General features: G+C 39.7%; 2 protein-coding genes across 2 annotated transcripts in view; both read right to left on the bottom strand.

Annotated features, from left to right (window-relative positions):
- Nucleotides 1-4339, bottom strand: part of rab11al (RAB11a, member RAS oncogene family, like) — a 12052-nt gene extending 7713 nt beyond the window's left edge. The window contains exons 1-2 of the mRNA XM_028579661.1: nucleotides 3991-4339; nucleotides 670-865 (exon numbers count right to left, since the gene is read on the bottom strand). Of these exons, the coding sequence (XP_028435462.1) occupies nucleotides 670-865; nucleotides 3991-4030 (236 nt within the window). The 5' untranslated portion in view covers nucleotides 4031-4339. The remainder of the gene's footprint in view (nucleotides 1-669; nucleotides 866-3990) is intronic.
- Nucleotides 4340-6786: 2447 nt separating this feature from the next.
- On the bottom strand, nucleotides 6787-16487 carry rab25b (RAB25, member RAS oncogene family b). Its single transcript, XM_028580551.1, has 5 exons — nucleotides 16243-16487; nucleotides 11020-11215; nucleotides 8409-8602; nucleotides 8044-8124; nucleotides 6787-7402 (listed from the first exon to the last, which is right to left on the bottom strand). Exons 1-5 carry the CDS (start codon nucleotides 16277-16279, stop codon nucleotides 7284-7286), a joined length of 627 nt encoding a protein of 208 aa, XP_028436352.1. The 5' UTR covers nucleotides 16280-16487; the 3' UTR covers nucleotides 6787-7283.
- Nucleotides 16488-16673: the final 186 nt, after the last annotated feature.

The raw sequence follows: 16673 nt of genomic DNA, 5'->3' as shown, positions 1-16673 counted from the left end.
TTTAATTATTATTTAAAACTCTTTAATGTTCTTGCTTGTCTGCTTCCCCAGTGCCTGTGGGGGCTCGATACAGTACATGCCAATGCCTCAGGGGAGGTTACCTCACGGAGTTAGACAACTCAAAAAGAGTAACAAATGTGGGGACGGGAACTTGATCTAGAGATGAGGAAGAAGCTGTGATTAACAAAACACTTCCTGCCCCAAGCAAAAAAATGTGCAATTTGTAGTGTTAATCACTTCAGAATATCTCTTTCTAACTAATTTAGGAAGGATGATTCTAAACTAAATTAATGGACAACGGATGACTCTTGGTTGGAGGTTTGTTACCCTTAACCTACAACCCCAGCCATTCCTAATACAACCTAACTTCCTGTGACTGTGAATAACAGTTTTGACAAACAATTGGCACAATGCACAAGGAAGAAAAAGAGGCACTTTGAAGTTCCTATGTATCTATATCAACAACATACAGGTGTGTATGTTTTTTTAACCAATGCATGTGGAAGTGTGTGAGTCTGCATGTATGCTGGACATAACTGATTAAAAGACCCAATATTGTTATCCAGTGAGCGTGTACTTGTGTGAAGTGGGTATACGTGTAGAAGTGAGTCAGTGCACAGTCAGTGTAACGGTGCTTCCACGAAGGCTTCAAAGATGTACAGTACTCACGCAGAAGTGATAGCTCGGTATCGCTCCTGTCCCGCTGTGTCCCAGATCTGAGCCTTGATGGTCTTGCCTTCTACCTGGATGCTGCGCGTAGCAAACTCCACCCCGATGGTGCTCTTGCTCTCCAGGTTGAACTCATTTCGGGTGAAGCGAGACAGTAGGTTACTCTTCCCCACACCGGAATCTCCGATCAGCACCACTATGGGGAAAAAAAAAAAAAAAAAAGATAAATAAAGAAAAGGACAGTCAACATCAGTCACACTGTGTATTAGGGGTGGGAATCACCAGAGGCCTCACGATACGATATCATCACGATACTTATGTCACGATACGATATTATTGCGATTTTAAAGATATTGCAATATTCTGTGATACATTGCAATTTATTACCTTTTTTTCAGCTTCAAATTTTTCCCAATTTCAAATTATGTCCCGAAAAGAAAACTTTGTCAACATCCGTTTTATCTAAAAAGATAAATTTCTCTGTTTGTTCATCTCACTTCAGTTTTATTGCTGCAAAATGGTATTGTCAAGCAGACAAACTGACCAACACGTGTATAATGATTTTTCCCCCACCCCTACTGTGTATTGTACACTCTACCTGCAGACAAAATGATTTCTTTCTACTTTAATTCTTTTGACTGATTGGTACAAAACTATCTCATATGGAGAATAGACTACACATATCTGTGTTTGAGCAGCAGAGCCTACTTGATGGCTGCGGCTGTAAAAAGGAACATTCATGGCAGACCTTTGGTGTAACAGTTCATTAAACCACAAAGAAGTTACGGTGAACAAGATGAATTGACTTCTTTAAATTCAATTTGACTCTCATTTTTATTAGATAGCTGGCCTCATCGATGACGCATGCGTGTTGCTCCCAACTGAGGTTGAGCAGAAACTCAGGGGACTCCCACTGAGCGTACAAAATATTACAACCACCTGCTCTTTTTTAGGAAATACCCGCAGACTGAGAACAGGTGAAACCAATGATTCGCTGCAGATTTGAAGAGAACTGAGACATAGATTATACCACAGGCCTTGCTTTGGTTTATATTTAAGTGATAGTTTTTACTGACATTGTGGTGAAATAAGTAAATAAGTATATTTACAATGTAGCAGTGAGCTATTCTTGCGATGCTTAGTGTAATCAAGATGAAAAAACAGACAGACAGACATTATTAGGGTGTGAGTTTGTCAGAAAAATACTTCCACAATTGTCAGGTGAGTCAGTGTGTCAAAAGTAACAAACCACACCAACTCACCACCAGCACACACCACCCTGCTATTATGAAATAGGAACTTGTTGTGGAATGTTGAAATTGCATTAACAAACGGACCACTGTGTCTACACTTGCATTTAAGCAATACTGCTCATTCTAAAAGGAAAACCCTGTAAAATTGTCCGTGGTACTCTGGTGTAACAGACACAAGTAAAAACGCGTTCACATTAAGGGCTGGCATATTAAAATATGGGGAAGCTATGGGTCTACACATACCAACAGTGTGGCTCTCCTTCATACCTAAAAAGGTAACATTGCCATACTCCATTTCGTCAAAGACAAAAGACCTTGGGCGGAGGACAAAAAAACATTATGCAACCATTTTCAGGTCCTCTGCCATCAGACAGGTAATATCATGGTTGCGTTACACACCCATTCACTAAACTATTGTACGGTTTGCATTCTTCAGCTAAAAAAGAAAGATGCACTGCACCCAGTGATGTAGCCTAGTCTATGACTGTCTAAGAGTACGGCTGAAGAATGGAACAAAATAATAACTGAGAATCGGAGACTGTCCATCTGATAAATCAGATTAATTGATAAAATGATATACCCTGAATCACTGTAAATGGAATGAAAGGTCACCATCACTTCCATTTATGTGAAATTAAAGCAGTGTATAATTCTGGCTAAGGGTGTTTTACTCTGTTGGATGAAACAGGCTTTTAATCCAAATAGAGATGCTTTGTAAGGAAGACAAGAAGTGAAGCTGTTAGTATGAATTATCTAAAATGAACATGAGCAGCAGTACAAGGAAAGCTTCAGCAGGATGCCTTCCTGCACGGATGTCTCCATCAGTAGGGAAAAGGTTTATGTGACTCACTAACAGCTCATACAACTTGACTCATGCCATCTAACAGCGAGGAACAAAAAGAGGTTGTAGTAACAAAGGAAAGCCACAACCATGTTAGCTTTTTCCTGGTTTAACCAAAAGTCTAAAAAGGTGGCCGATACCTTATCAGTGCCCTTGTACCGCTGCACATGATTCAGATAAATTTGCTATTTGGTCACCTGGGGTTGTGTCATTTTATTAGTGAGCAAGTGAGTGTGTAAGTAAATCTCATCTCCTCTATGCTAAAGGACAGAGCTTCTCTGTGGACAGACACACACACACACACACACACACACACACACACACACACACACACACACACACACACACACACACACACACACACACACACACACACACACAGGTATTTCCAGTTTGACCACACATGTTTGTTTGGTGTTCCATATATGAACAGTCCATGAACACTTCATTTCCCCTTTGCTTATGGCAAGGTACAACTAGGAACTATTGTTTGTACCAGATAGCTAACACCCCCCCCCCCCAGTATACAGTTACAGTATCTTTTATACCTGATGACACATTGTGGGGTAGTGCTTCTGCATATTATGGAGAATGTTAAAATTAACTTGTCAACAGGCAAGCTTGTGGATATCTATAAATGATGCTAATAATGTATGTCAGAGCTAAGGTGGTATAAGAATTGGAGCAGGTGATAGCCGTTATTGACAAGTGCCAAGACCTGTATGTAGATTCAAACTACAAGCAGCTACACCATGAAGTACAGGTACAAAACTAAATGGACCAAACTCCATTTATTCTCTAAGCACGTCTGGATGTTTTTGATTTCTTGCCCTGCCACAGATTATGACCCCCTTGTTGACCAACTCCGCATCCTAACATGATTGCATCATCGGCCTGCAAAATGATGACTCTACTGCAGATCTGCAGTAGAGTCATCATTTTGCCGGCATCTATGCTGCTTCATACAGTATTTATAGTATGTATTTATAACCTGTATGTTATAATAATATGGGTAAACGGCTGAAACACGATGTCGTAATCTAGATCTTATGTCCAAGTTACTGCGAACAGCAGGTGCCTTTGTCTCTAGGTCTATGTCGTCGTACACCTTGTTAGGAGGTCAACAACACATCTAACAACTCGGCATCAAATGACAGTTGCTCACAGGTGAAGGCTTTGTGTCGAAGTATAGCTAACTAGCTAGCTAGAAGATAAACAGCTACTCACCTTTAAAAAGATAGTCATATTCGTCTTCTCTGTTGGTCATAGCTTCTTTTCTTCTGCGTCTCTACGTATTTAACTAACTCGAAGTCGAACAAACTTCTGTGTAATTCAGCTACTTCGTGACCGACAGACCACCGTTCACGACTTTAACGTTAGTTAGCCTCACACGGAAGACGGTGAATTCTCACTCAACCGACAACAAACCTGACTTACAGTCAAAGTAGAAGAAAGTGACACTACAGTGGTTGTCAAGCATATAAACAACCAATAGCAACTAGTAGCTGAAAAAGTTTCGCCTCGTCTTCCTCACCCTCTGTCACTTGCCATTACCGAGGTTGCGACGTAACGTCAGTTTCTTTGTCCCGCCCCTTACTTCCTCCTAATGGTCAGTAGCTGATCGACACCTGTCGCCAACGTCAACGTGATTGGTCCGCTGTGCTGTCGGTCATGATTTGTGCCTTTTTGGATGACGTATGCGGCCCCAAGACTCAACAGGTAATCGAGCCTCAACAAATGCAACAATAAACACGTCATACATTTTTTAAAGAAGGAAAATGTCTCCTAGAGGTAAAGCTTTTGGGGACAACATTTTCAGTGGTACTGATTGACAGAAGGCAAGGCTATAACCATATCAATTCTGTATTACCAGTAGGATTAAGGTTTAACATTTGACACTATAGGCCTATACAGGTATATCCTACACATTTTATATAATATACACTCTATATTTCTCCAAATTTTGGAGAAATATATATTTTCTTTGGAGATTGAAAACAAATCAAATTTTTGCAATGATGATCCAGAATCTATAAACACTTAAATACCATACTGGCGTTCTAAAAATAAGGTAAAAGTATTGTGTGAATTGTGTATATTGATTATGTGCATTGTGTGGGTGAGAAAGAAGATAAATCATTGTTTTAACTGATCTTTAATGTTTTATGTAAAGCACTTTGAATTGCCCTGTTGCTGAAATTTGCTATACAAATAACATTGCCTTGCCTTGCCTAAAAAACTGTACAGGAAAACTTTTTTATCGAAGAATGATGTAGGTTTTATTGTTTCTTTCCCCTCTTTTTTTCTCTCCTTACAGTATGCCTATATGGGGGTGGGCAAACATGTACGTATATATTCCTGAAAGAAAACATTCTCTGCCAACATAAAATAAAGATATTTCCATTTCAAGTTCAAATAGTGTTTATTTATTTGTCAAGTAAAACTTTATTGATACAATTCAATTCACGACAAAGGTACAGAGAAAACAGGATTTAAAGATATCCAATGCAGACTTTAAAATGTATACATTTTTTTGTCATTTCTGACTTTCGTGGTATCCAGATGGATACTTAAAGTGTCATTGAATACACTGAAGTTTGGCTTTTGGTTTAAGAAATAGCTTGAATGGATTTGGTGCTTCCTAAATAATTAAAACAGTTTGACAATATCACAGTCTTTGAAATGGACCTTTCCTACTCCCAACAGCACAAAGCGTTTCATCACATCTTTTGAAAAAAGCACACAAAGTATCTCACAAAGTCCAACTTACTTACTTAGATACAAATATTGTCAATGCAACATCTATGCATTATTTTAATTACAATCTAAGATATGGATCCTGAAATGTGGGCTATAAAAGCATTAGATATAAAGTGTACTATTACTACATGTACTATGTATTATCTAGATAAACAATTATATGTGTTAAATTGATTATAGAGTAAAAAGTTAATAACACGTAGTCTAAACAGTAATTGTATACATTATTGGACCGTCTTTGGTATTTCCCACAATTTAACATTTGGCAGAAGTGTCCCTGAAACAGCTTGCAGCCTTTAATGAGTCAGTGTGTATCTCATCAACAAAATGAGATTTCACTGCAGGTTTCACACACTGTTTTCATGTTGTGCTCAGGGAGTGACCTTTTTGAATCATATCAGACATGAATAACACAGACCGGCTGATATCTTGTGTTTGATAAAAGTCCATTATACTGTATTAGTTCAACTCTATTTTTTTCTGTCTCTTATCAGGCAATCCACTAATTCCCCATAAAACTGACAGCTGGTTTGGTTTTACCGTTATTACATTTGCAGCAGAAAGAAAAAAAAATCTACCATATCTCCTATAAAGAGGTCTGTGCATTCGTTAATTGCATGCATCAACATTCTGGCAGGGTTTAGCAACATTAATTGGGCCAGTTAATTATCACAGGAAAAAAAATAAACGTGCTTGAAAAGGTTACATACCCCTGACCTATTCTGTCGAATGGCGATGCTACTGTACGTCTAAAATTCATTTTTGTTTCTACATCTTTGCGTCTCATACGTTGGAAGCTTCCAAAATCTTTAGACCTCATTAGGGAGTTTTTGTAAGGTTATGAACCTCTGCTGCAGCCAAGCATTTGATGTGAAACAGTTTGAGAAAGGCCTGGATAAAGAAAGAGACCATGGTCAAATATAGTGTGTGTTATTTTGATTTGAAACTAGCATTTCACTTGAATTGAATCACGGCTGAGGTGGTAAATCTTACTAATCTGGTATTCCTAATAACTACTTGAATTCTAGTTCAAGTATTCCAGTAACTCATGACAGTGGGACAGTGAGCCAACATGTTCAATATCAGGACCCTGAAAGGCTGAAACTGAAGCAGCTAAACAGTTCAGCCATCATTTGTATTATTATTTACACCCGGGCTTTTCCACCCTGGGAAATGTCAAAATGTCTTCTGTTAACGAGACCTATCATTTGTTATAAGACACAAATAACACGCAGAAGTCCAGCTGTCTCCATAAATCATTTATTTCTCAACATTTTGCAATCAGCCCGATCTGCAATCATCAGCTGGAGCACATGCACATCAGTGACAGCAAGACCCACAGTGCCGCCAACCAACCAGCATAAAGAGTCATTGGCAATTACACATGAACGTGATGCTTTTACGTCACTCCAATTCTGTGCATGGATTGTAAATATATCATCTTACAGGTAACATGGTTAGGTGTTTTACTTTTGACCAATTTAGCAGGGACTAAAAAGATTGATGTTGGCCTCCAGCTACATTTATTCACATATATGAATCATCTTTTGAATACAACACACCATCTTGCAGCTTGTACAACTTGTAAAATGTCCATTTTCAAAGTGGCATCACTTAAGCAAAGACCGTGTATATTGGCAACCACAGTTGCCGTGTCGCTCGCCTCTCGTTGAGCTCTAGCACAGGGTTGTGGGTGAAGGTCACCTGTCACCCCCCCCTCCCCCTCCCTGAGACCCCTGGGCTCCTGGAGGACCTTGTGATCAGATGTTCTTGCAGCAGGTCCTCTTCTCCTCTGTGTTTTCTGTGCTGGAGCTGTTCAGGGACACAGCACTGATAGAGCCCCGAACCACTTCCTTACTGCTCACCTTCCTGTGAATCTCTGTGGCAGAAAATTAACATGTATTATACATTGACAGTGTGCTAGAATAGAAAGAAGCTGCAGTGTGTCCACAGGCTTTGAGAGGAAAAAGTACCATTGCACCAAAAAAATAGCCAGACTTTCGTGATGCACAAAGGTTGATTAAAAAAAGGACAGCAACACTTAAAAAAAAATAAACCAGCATTGTTTTTCATGTCCAACCAAAAGAGGTATTTCCTCCAAAAGCAGACAAGTAAAAAAGGGCTGTCTCAGGACTACCAAAGGCCATTTTGTTCTGAACTTTTTCAGACCTACACTTTTTTTCCAAACCTCCAGGAGCTGAGGAGATGAAGGTCTGGCTATGTGAGGTTAAATCCAGGGTCACAGGATTGCCTTATTCTAGCATGTTTCTGGGAAAATGTGTGATCCTGTCCACATCATAATATGTTTCTGGTGGGGGGGAAAGACATTCAAGGGACCAAATTAGAAAGAACCCACATGCACACAGAAAGAACCGAGGCCGAGGGGGATGCTGTGAGGCAGTCAACCGTGCCACCCACACAGAATATGCTTCTCTTTGTATCTCTGTATTTGGACATGAACAACACACCTGCATAATGGCTTTTAACAACGTAGACGTTAAAAACATTTCAGTAAATTACCTGATAGGACAGTGTTGAATGCTGCCTCCACATTAGTTGACTCCAAAGCTGACGTCTCCAGATACAAAAGACCATTCTTTTCTAGATAACACAAATCAGCTATGTTAGTCATTTTATACATGTTATTTATTACATTCACATTGGTAGTCATTTGGTTGCTAGTGTCACTTTAAAGCCGCATTCCCCAAATCACAAAATGTTACTGTTGATCTTCAATCAATGAATAGAAATTGAACGTACAGTTTGGTGAGCAGACTAATTTCCATTCTCTACAATCAAAATAAGTTCAGTTTCCATTAACTACTTATGAACAATGAACATACAAACCCTATGGTTTTCAGAGGTAAAAGTTGTTGACGTTGTACCTGCATAGTCTTTAGCCTCCTCGTTGGGCACGGATCTCTCTGACTCCAGGTCAGTCTTGTTGCCCACCAGCATGACCACGATGTGGGGGTCAGCATGGTCGTACAGTTCCTTCAGCCAGCGCTCAACGCTCTCATAGGTGAGGTGTTTGGTGATGTCATAGACCAGCAGGGCTCCAACAGCACCTCTGTAATACCTTTTTGGAGGAGGTTGACTGTACAGTTAATCCTTATGTGACATTTAGTCCTTTTTCTGTTACTTTTAGGGACAGTTTGGCCCTGTCTGTGTAGTTAAATGAAGGTGATATAATATATGAAAATGGAAAATACTAAGCTAAACATTAACAATCTACTCCCACTAAAACCTGTAATAACCAATTTCTTTGGCCATTTGGGGGCAGTGGAAAAAGCTTTAAACATAACATTTACATATCACCTTTTAAGTTGATATGGAAAACATGTTGCGTATTTACACATTCAGAAGTTACAGAGCAACATCATCCTTCATTTGGTGTCATGTTCTTGGCCAAATGATGTAAGTCCCATATTTATCGCCCTTATAGCTCTGGTTTTGGTCTCAACTCCTGAGGGAAATATCTGGCTCTATAGCTGCTAAATTCTCACCTTGTAACACACTAACTTAGCAAAAACAACTCTATGAGAGCAGTGACAGTGGAACAAAATGGGTAAGCTGTAGGCTGGAAAACCAAAAGAAAAGATGCCATAAAGCTCTTCACAGCTGAGAGTGGCCGCTTTCAAAATACACACAGTCATTCGATCCATTGTTAAAATGAAAATTTTTGATTATGTATGCTTTAAGCATTGCCCTATCTTAACTGAGAATAAGCAGTTGCTCCTGCTGTCAAGTGAAAAAAACTGAAATGTCTGAAAATTGCTCTGAAGTCATGAACCGATCAATACTTCCTTCACAATTACATCTCTGCTCCCCTCTTCCAGCAATATAATTAATTCCGCTTTAATAGGTTTTAGCTGCTTGTTACAGCACAAATGGGAAATTCCTTGGGATTGAGAATTTGCGAACTGGAATAAGTCGGCAAGTAATTACTCAAAAAGCCAAGCCGTCAGAAAAGGGCTAATCCGGTGGTGTAGCATATCCTCAGATTCTTCCATGTCTTAAAAATAAAATTGTCATGGTTCTATTGTTTTAAAACCAGTTTTCACACTGGTAATCCTTCTAGTTTAATTAAAAAAAAAGAATGAATCAGGAGCAACCTCAGATAGAACAGAGACACAAAGATCTCTGCTCTAACCAATTGCATTTTGGGACCCAAGTGTTCCAGCTGGGAACTGACAGGAGACATAATGTGCTGGTTTTTAAGTGCCTGTCTTGTATGTGTTTTTGGCTGATAACAACAACACATTAAGATGCCGACATACAGGTTGTTCAACTATAGAGCAAGAAAGCAAGCATGAAACTTGATTTAAAAAAAAAAAAAACTTTTACTTGAAGGTATCTACATAAGAGTGACATGACACTGTCATGACACATGAACCCTAACGCTAACCATAACTTGTCATGACAAAAAACGAATGAAACTTACTAAAAGAAGCATTATGTCATAAACGTTTATGACTTGTTTATAATGTTCATGACAGTGTCATGTCACTCTTATGTAGATACTTTCAAGTAAAGTGTAACCAAAAAATCTCTGAAATCTTAATTTCAATGTGCCTGCTTAAAAAGTGTGAATGTTTAAAAAGAAGTGCAATTGTCTACACAGTGCATCTGCTAGCACAACATACATATATGTCACTTCAGTACTAACTCATAACACGTAAGGGAAATGCACACTTTGTTCCTGAATGTTGCTGTAGACAAGTTCTTTATGAACAAACAACACTTTTATTAGTCACAAATGAGTGATGCAGTGTGAACCATCATCATCTCCACTAGTTAAGACTTTTAGGCTGTTTCCAAGCAGTTGTGCGTACAGAGATTGGCCAATGATGGCTATCCAGAGAAGGGTTAAACTCAAGGGTAATGGGCCAATGATGGCTGTACCTGTACCTAGGCTAGCTGTTTCTCCCTGTTTTCAGGCTTTATGCTAAGCTAAGCTAACTGGCTGCTGGCTGTACTTATATATTTAGTGTACAGACTTGAGAGTGGTATCAATCTTCTCATCTAACTCTCGGTAACTCTCAGGAAAGCGAATAAGAGTATTTTCCTAAATGTGTATATGCCTTTAATGTTTTATAGTTATGGAAATTCTTTTCTATGAGTTTTTTTTGTCTTTGAAGTACCTGTTTGTCCAACACAGCCACAATGCATCTTAATGGCATTATGCACTGACGATCAACATCGATGCAGCAAGAAATCATTGATGTCAATGTCAATTTATTTACTGACAGTAAGACCATGAAATAATGCAACCACAATACATGTTGCAATTAAAATAAAGGAGCTCTCTGGCTCTTTACATGCTCATATGTCCCATTTGGACTGAAAGGGACAAGGTGACAACCCCTCTCTTTGGGTTCAGCAAGTAGTGGAAACAGTTTAACAAAAGGTGGATGGACTAATGTGAGAATGAGTACACATGTACATATATATACTAATGGATCTATAAAAGCTGTGATGGGTCTTGACACTTACGCAGAAGTGATGGCCCGGTATCGCTCCAGCCCGGCCGTGTCCCAGATCTGGGCTTTGATGGTGAAGCCACTGAGTTGCACCGTCCGTGTGCTGAACTCCACCCCGATGGTCGTGCGACTGTCATGGCTGAACTCGTTTTTGGTGAAGCGGGACAGCAGATTGCTCTTCCCTACACCAGATTCTCCTATTAGAACCACTGCAGGACATAAAACACAGTAAACACAAGTGTCTTAATTAGAGTTCAGTTTTTTGGGGGGTTTGGTTTTTGCAAACCTAAACCCAGTATTTCTTGGATAAAGGAGACACAGACACTAATATAAGACAATCCTGTATGTCCACTTAATCCTTTACAGCCCTACTTAATTGAAGCCTTAATCTAGGTGTGTCTTTGTTAGTTGTACTGTTAATCCTCATTCTTAGCTGTCTAAGACTGGGGGGGTAATTACACCAATGGTGATATTATGTCCTATTTTAAAAGCAGCACCACACCCTTAGGGTAAATGAGATAATTGTTTTAACTCAAGAATGCAGAGCCAATAATACAGAGAGAGGACATGTTGAGTAAAATACTGGGGAAGAAGGTGGGATGTTGACCTGTTACACAATACACCAGACTATCGATCAGTAAGGAGATAACCGAGGATCTTGTAGGGCTGTATGGACTTGTGAGATCTAAAATATGTTGTTTGTTATGTTTGTTTATTTAGGTAGCAAGGAGTGAGGATGAACAGGAAGCAAAGCACAGCCAGGAATTAAACCAGTTGGGGCAAAGATGTGGTTGCAGAAGTGGAGGACTTTAGAATCAACATTTTCTTTTAGTGTTACATTACATTACATGTTATTTAGCTGATGCTTTTATCCAAAGCAACTTAAAATTGCTATATATATATATATATAGCAATTTTAAGTTACTTTGGATAGAGGTCACACACCACTTGCTCAGGGACACATTGGTTGATGTATCACAGGGGGAATCGAACCCAGGTCTCCCACACCACAGGCACGTGTCATAGCCACTGCGCCACTGTTCTTTCCTCCTAATTTTCCCCAAATTAGTTTAGAGCATTGTTTTCGTGTATCACTGTGCAGCACAATCATCAGTCATGCCTCACTCATGGTATGAGTTATTGATGTTTAAGACACTTATTTTAGCAAAACAGAGGGAAAAATCTAGTTGTCAACTTTTGTAGAGGAGGAAGTGCGTCCTCCCCCTCTACAAAAGTTGACAAAACTGAAAACCTTTGAGGCAAAAACCTCTCACCAGTGGACCTTTGTTTCAGGAAATAAAAAAAGTCCCTAGGAGTGTAAGTTGATTCCAAATCAGGTGGAACAAGTTAAGCCGTTATCCTGGTCAAAGGATCTTACAACTACTGGGTAAGCAGAACGACATACCACTCTGTATGTTTCTGTGACTAATGTTTGGGTTTCAGTTGTTAGTGCCTGACTCAGAAAGAAAAAAGGCTTGGCTTAACTGGCACCCACTGGAAAATAGGACCACACCGTGAAGACACTGGGATCTCTGCACAACTGATTTAGAAACAGTCACAGCAAATTGCTTAGGTGTGCGAACTTGTGAATACTCTGATAATAACGCTAGTTCTTGTGACATCTCCACCGCCATGCGTAGGCGGCTTTAGGGAGTGATGGGAGCTGGTGGACATTTTGGGAAATATGCTTAGCCTATTCACTTTCTTGAACAACAGAACAGAACAGAACAGAACAGTCACTAATATCGCTTTTTCACTGCATGGTACAGCTCGACTCAACTCTACTCTACTCTACAGCAAACGTTGTGCATACTACCTCGTTCTTAGCGAGCTGAGCCGATTCTAGAAGGCCGAGTTAAAACACTGCAGACCACTGATTGGTCAGAGAATTGTCACTAGTGCGACACAGAACATCCTGCAGAAACCTGCGATTTTGAAATGGCCAAGCTACCGTCAATAGCGACTGCAATTTTTTAATTCACCAGACCGAGATTTATAAAAAAGGGCAGCCTGCAAAACTATGCCATAAATTACGTATACTACAGCGTACACTACACTGTACTATACACTACGCCTTAGAATTGACTTAGAAGTGCCTCTGTTTGGTTGAAATGAAAGGTGTCAGCGAGTGTCACATTGAAGATAATGTCACAGCAGTTTCACACGGCTGCGCTGTGGCGGTCAGCTGAGTATTCCGCCTGAGTATCACTACAACTATCTGTAGTGGAAAACCACAAAAAAGGGAGTCATGTCAAGCAGAGCCGTACCATAGCCCAAACAAAAATCCTTCAAATCCACAATTGTGTAATTGAACAGCTACTAAATGGACCTTATGGTGAGATTTTCAACCGCTGTCTCCAAGGAAGGAACAAACTACAGTTGGATGTTAAAAATCCCTAGCTCACGATTCAACAGTCAGAACAATAGATTCAAAAAATGCTGGCACTCTGAAAGCGCTTGGCCCCAGTTCTTGGCTAACAGTATCTTTAACCTGAAGTCTAAGGTCATTGCAAAGAATGTTTCACCAGTTGTTCCCCCTTTGCCTGTTTTAGGTCATTGTTCACTCTGCAGCCAGATCACTGTACTGCTTTGTCTTCTAGTAGGGGAGGTGAGAATGCCTGTTCTCCCCCTCTTCTCCTCCACTACTGTACTCAGTAACTTCTTATGCAAACAATTACCCACGCCTGGTTTCTATGGCGATACAGGACGAGAGGCCTTCAAGCCTAGTTTGTTGATTCTGAGGAAGCTGGGAAGAACTTGATGTGATGCAGCGAGGATTCAAATCTCTTTGGGTTTGTTTTCATGACCTTCAGCACTGGAAATGTGGCTACTGTACAGTACACAGTATTGCCCTGAAAAATCCTGGTGGAAACTTAAAATAATTTAGTTGTGTATTTGACAGCAAAGTTTCATTCTGACATGCTATATATATTCATTCACGTTTACAGTATGCGGAGGGTCAAGAGCGTGCAGGCTTACATTCCAAGCAAACTCTATAGAATCTGATTTGACTGATTAGTTTCTCTGAGTTATCTGTGAATCGCTGGGTGGAATGACAACGTGCTCATGAATTTGAGATACTAAAGCACACACTGCTTAGGAGCACTGCAGTAGGCTAGTGAGTGAGTTTTTTCAGTGATAATCATTTTTTTACAAATCACCGGCTAGAGGGGGGATCCCTCCTCTGTTACTTCCCCCAAAGTTTATTCCTTTCCCCTTATATATTAGATGAGGAGCAAGGAACAGTTCAATAATTTGATTTAATTTTTACACTCCAGTCTTTGCATTGGATTAAACAATTGAGATATAACGTGTTAATTTGTGAGCTCTAGAGGTGCTGGTGGGCAGATTGGTTGCATTTTGACAGAGCCAGGCTAGCTGCTTCCCCATTTTCAGTCTTTATGCTAAGCTATGCTAACACATACATATTTCCATCTAACTCTCAGAAAGACAGCAAATAAGCATATTTCCCCAAATGTTAAAATGTTTTAAGTAAGCAGTGTTGTAATGTAACGAAGTACAAATACTTTGTTACTGTACTTAAGTAGGATTTTCAAGTATCTGTATTTTAGTTCGTTATTTATATTTCCGGAAACTTTAACTTCACTACATTTCCTAAATAAATTGTATACTTTTACTCTACTACATTTACCCTAAGCATCTTAGTTATTTGTAACTACAAAATAAAATCCCAAGAAATCTGTTACAATGGAAAAAAGCAGGTTTGGCAAATCATTGCTCCTAGATTGTAAGTTAATGCATGCTCCATTCCAGTTGGTGACGCGATGCCTGTTTGTTGCCAAGTGGAGGAAAAAAAAACCATAGGCCAAAACTAAAGAAGAGGACGAAGCATAATAACTGATAGTGTCATGGAAGCACCTGCTGTAACAGACGATGAACTTCTAATAATTAAGCACTATCTAATCTAATATCTGAAAATTACTTTTGATACTTAAGATGTTTACTCAAGTAATATTCTAAAAGGAGCCTTTTTCTGGTAAGATACTTGTACTTTTACTCAAGTATTGCTTTCATGTACTTTATAAAAGACTGTAAAGTTTTACATTTTCGCTTTTTTGTAACAAAATCAAAAGTCTAAAAGAGGGTGTCATATTCTTTACTGCCTGTAATGCCCCTTGCTTTTTGGCATTTCTGCATACAGTTCTGATAGTTGACAGTGTAGATACAGACAGGAAGTGTGTGTGTGTGTGTGTAAAATACATGACATGCAACAAATCAAACCAGGCATGTTGTCATCATGCACCGTAACCATTAGGCTCTTGGCCCCAAAGCCCTTCAAGGCAAATCTGTTAAGTGTGATTCTGTGCAATGTGAATAAAATTGACTTGAACATCTACGTACCTCTCTCATTTTTGCAGAGGAACTCGTAAATACAGTAAGTGATGCTATTTGATGTTTCGGACACAGTTACTTTGGATTTACCATTCACCTGCAGTTCCTTTTATCAACATGGCACTTTGTACCCACATGCCAAATTACCGTAAGCTGCATAGACTAAATTACCTCTCTGAATGACTTTCACTTCTCTCATGCACCTGTTAAGAGCCATGGTGCCTTAACCAGCTACATATAAGAAATGATTACTATGCCATGTTGAGTGCAGAATGAATAGAGTGAGTGGCACAAGCTGCTGAGTATAGCTTATACAAGTCACACAATTTCATTTTATAGTTTTTGGGAAAACTACTACATGAGTGACGCACGTTGTCTTCTGCCACTGATACAGGGCTTTAAACCAGATGCTCTATGTTACAATGTTGTTTTACAGATAAGCAGGAATTAAGTACACATCCTGGTTTCAACCAACCTGTACTATGCATGCTTACTGCTTACTTACTCACCCATGTGCTGAGCTGGTATTGTGATTGTAGTAGCACTCAACTTTGTAGGAATGACGCTCACCTGAAGTGTTTTGAGACTTGCAAAATACCAACATACAATATTTAGCTAAACAGCGGACTGAACTGCTCACACCCCAGACCCTCAGGTTAGTAGCTGTCTGTGCTGTGTATTACCATGTACTGTTTGTTATACTTAGCGGTTTATTAATAAGAATGGATTGCATTCGGTTGAGACACAACACATATACCTGTCATAAGTTAATAATAAACAAGGAAGTAGAATTTGAAGGACAAATAAACATTCCAGAATTAAACTAAAACTTTAGGAATTTTTCCAAGGATTGAACCAAGTAAACAGAAAAACATGCACTCACCCTTAAAGACAAAGTTGTAGGCCTCATCTGACCCCATATTCTGTTCATTCAGTGTTGCCACCCCTCAGTTTATAACTGCCGTGTCTCCAACACTCAGACTGATTGCAAGATGTAAGATGACACTGACTCACACCACAAACCAGCCTGCCCCTCGGATCCTCAGGCTTCAGGAAGGAAAATGGCTGCAAAGATGTTTTGAATGCCAGTAGCCAGTTTCCTGCCCTTCGCTACCCTTCCCAATCTGAGTTAATAGAAAGCTTGCTTGTTTGAACAAGACATGCTGAGTGTACCCAGTTTGTTCTACTGCAGCAGGCGGGGCTTGTGTCAGGGAGTGGTGGGGCAGCTGCGGAGGTGTGCTTAGTAATGGGAGTCAGTGCAGGGCAGGTTGGACAGGTGGGGCGACTGGCAGGTACAGCTGAGAGGGACTGGCA

Source organism: Perca flavescens, chromosome 6, assembly GCF_004354835.1.
Source record: "Perca flavescens isolate YP-PL-M2 chromosome 6, PFLA_1.0, whole genome shotgun sequence".
Taxonomy (NCBI): Eukaryota; Metazoa; Chordata; class Actinopteri; order Perciformes; family Percidae; genus Perca; species Perca flavescens.
Note: the sequence above shows the minus strand (reverse complement) of the source record. Positions and strands in the feature narration are given on the sequence as shown.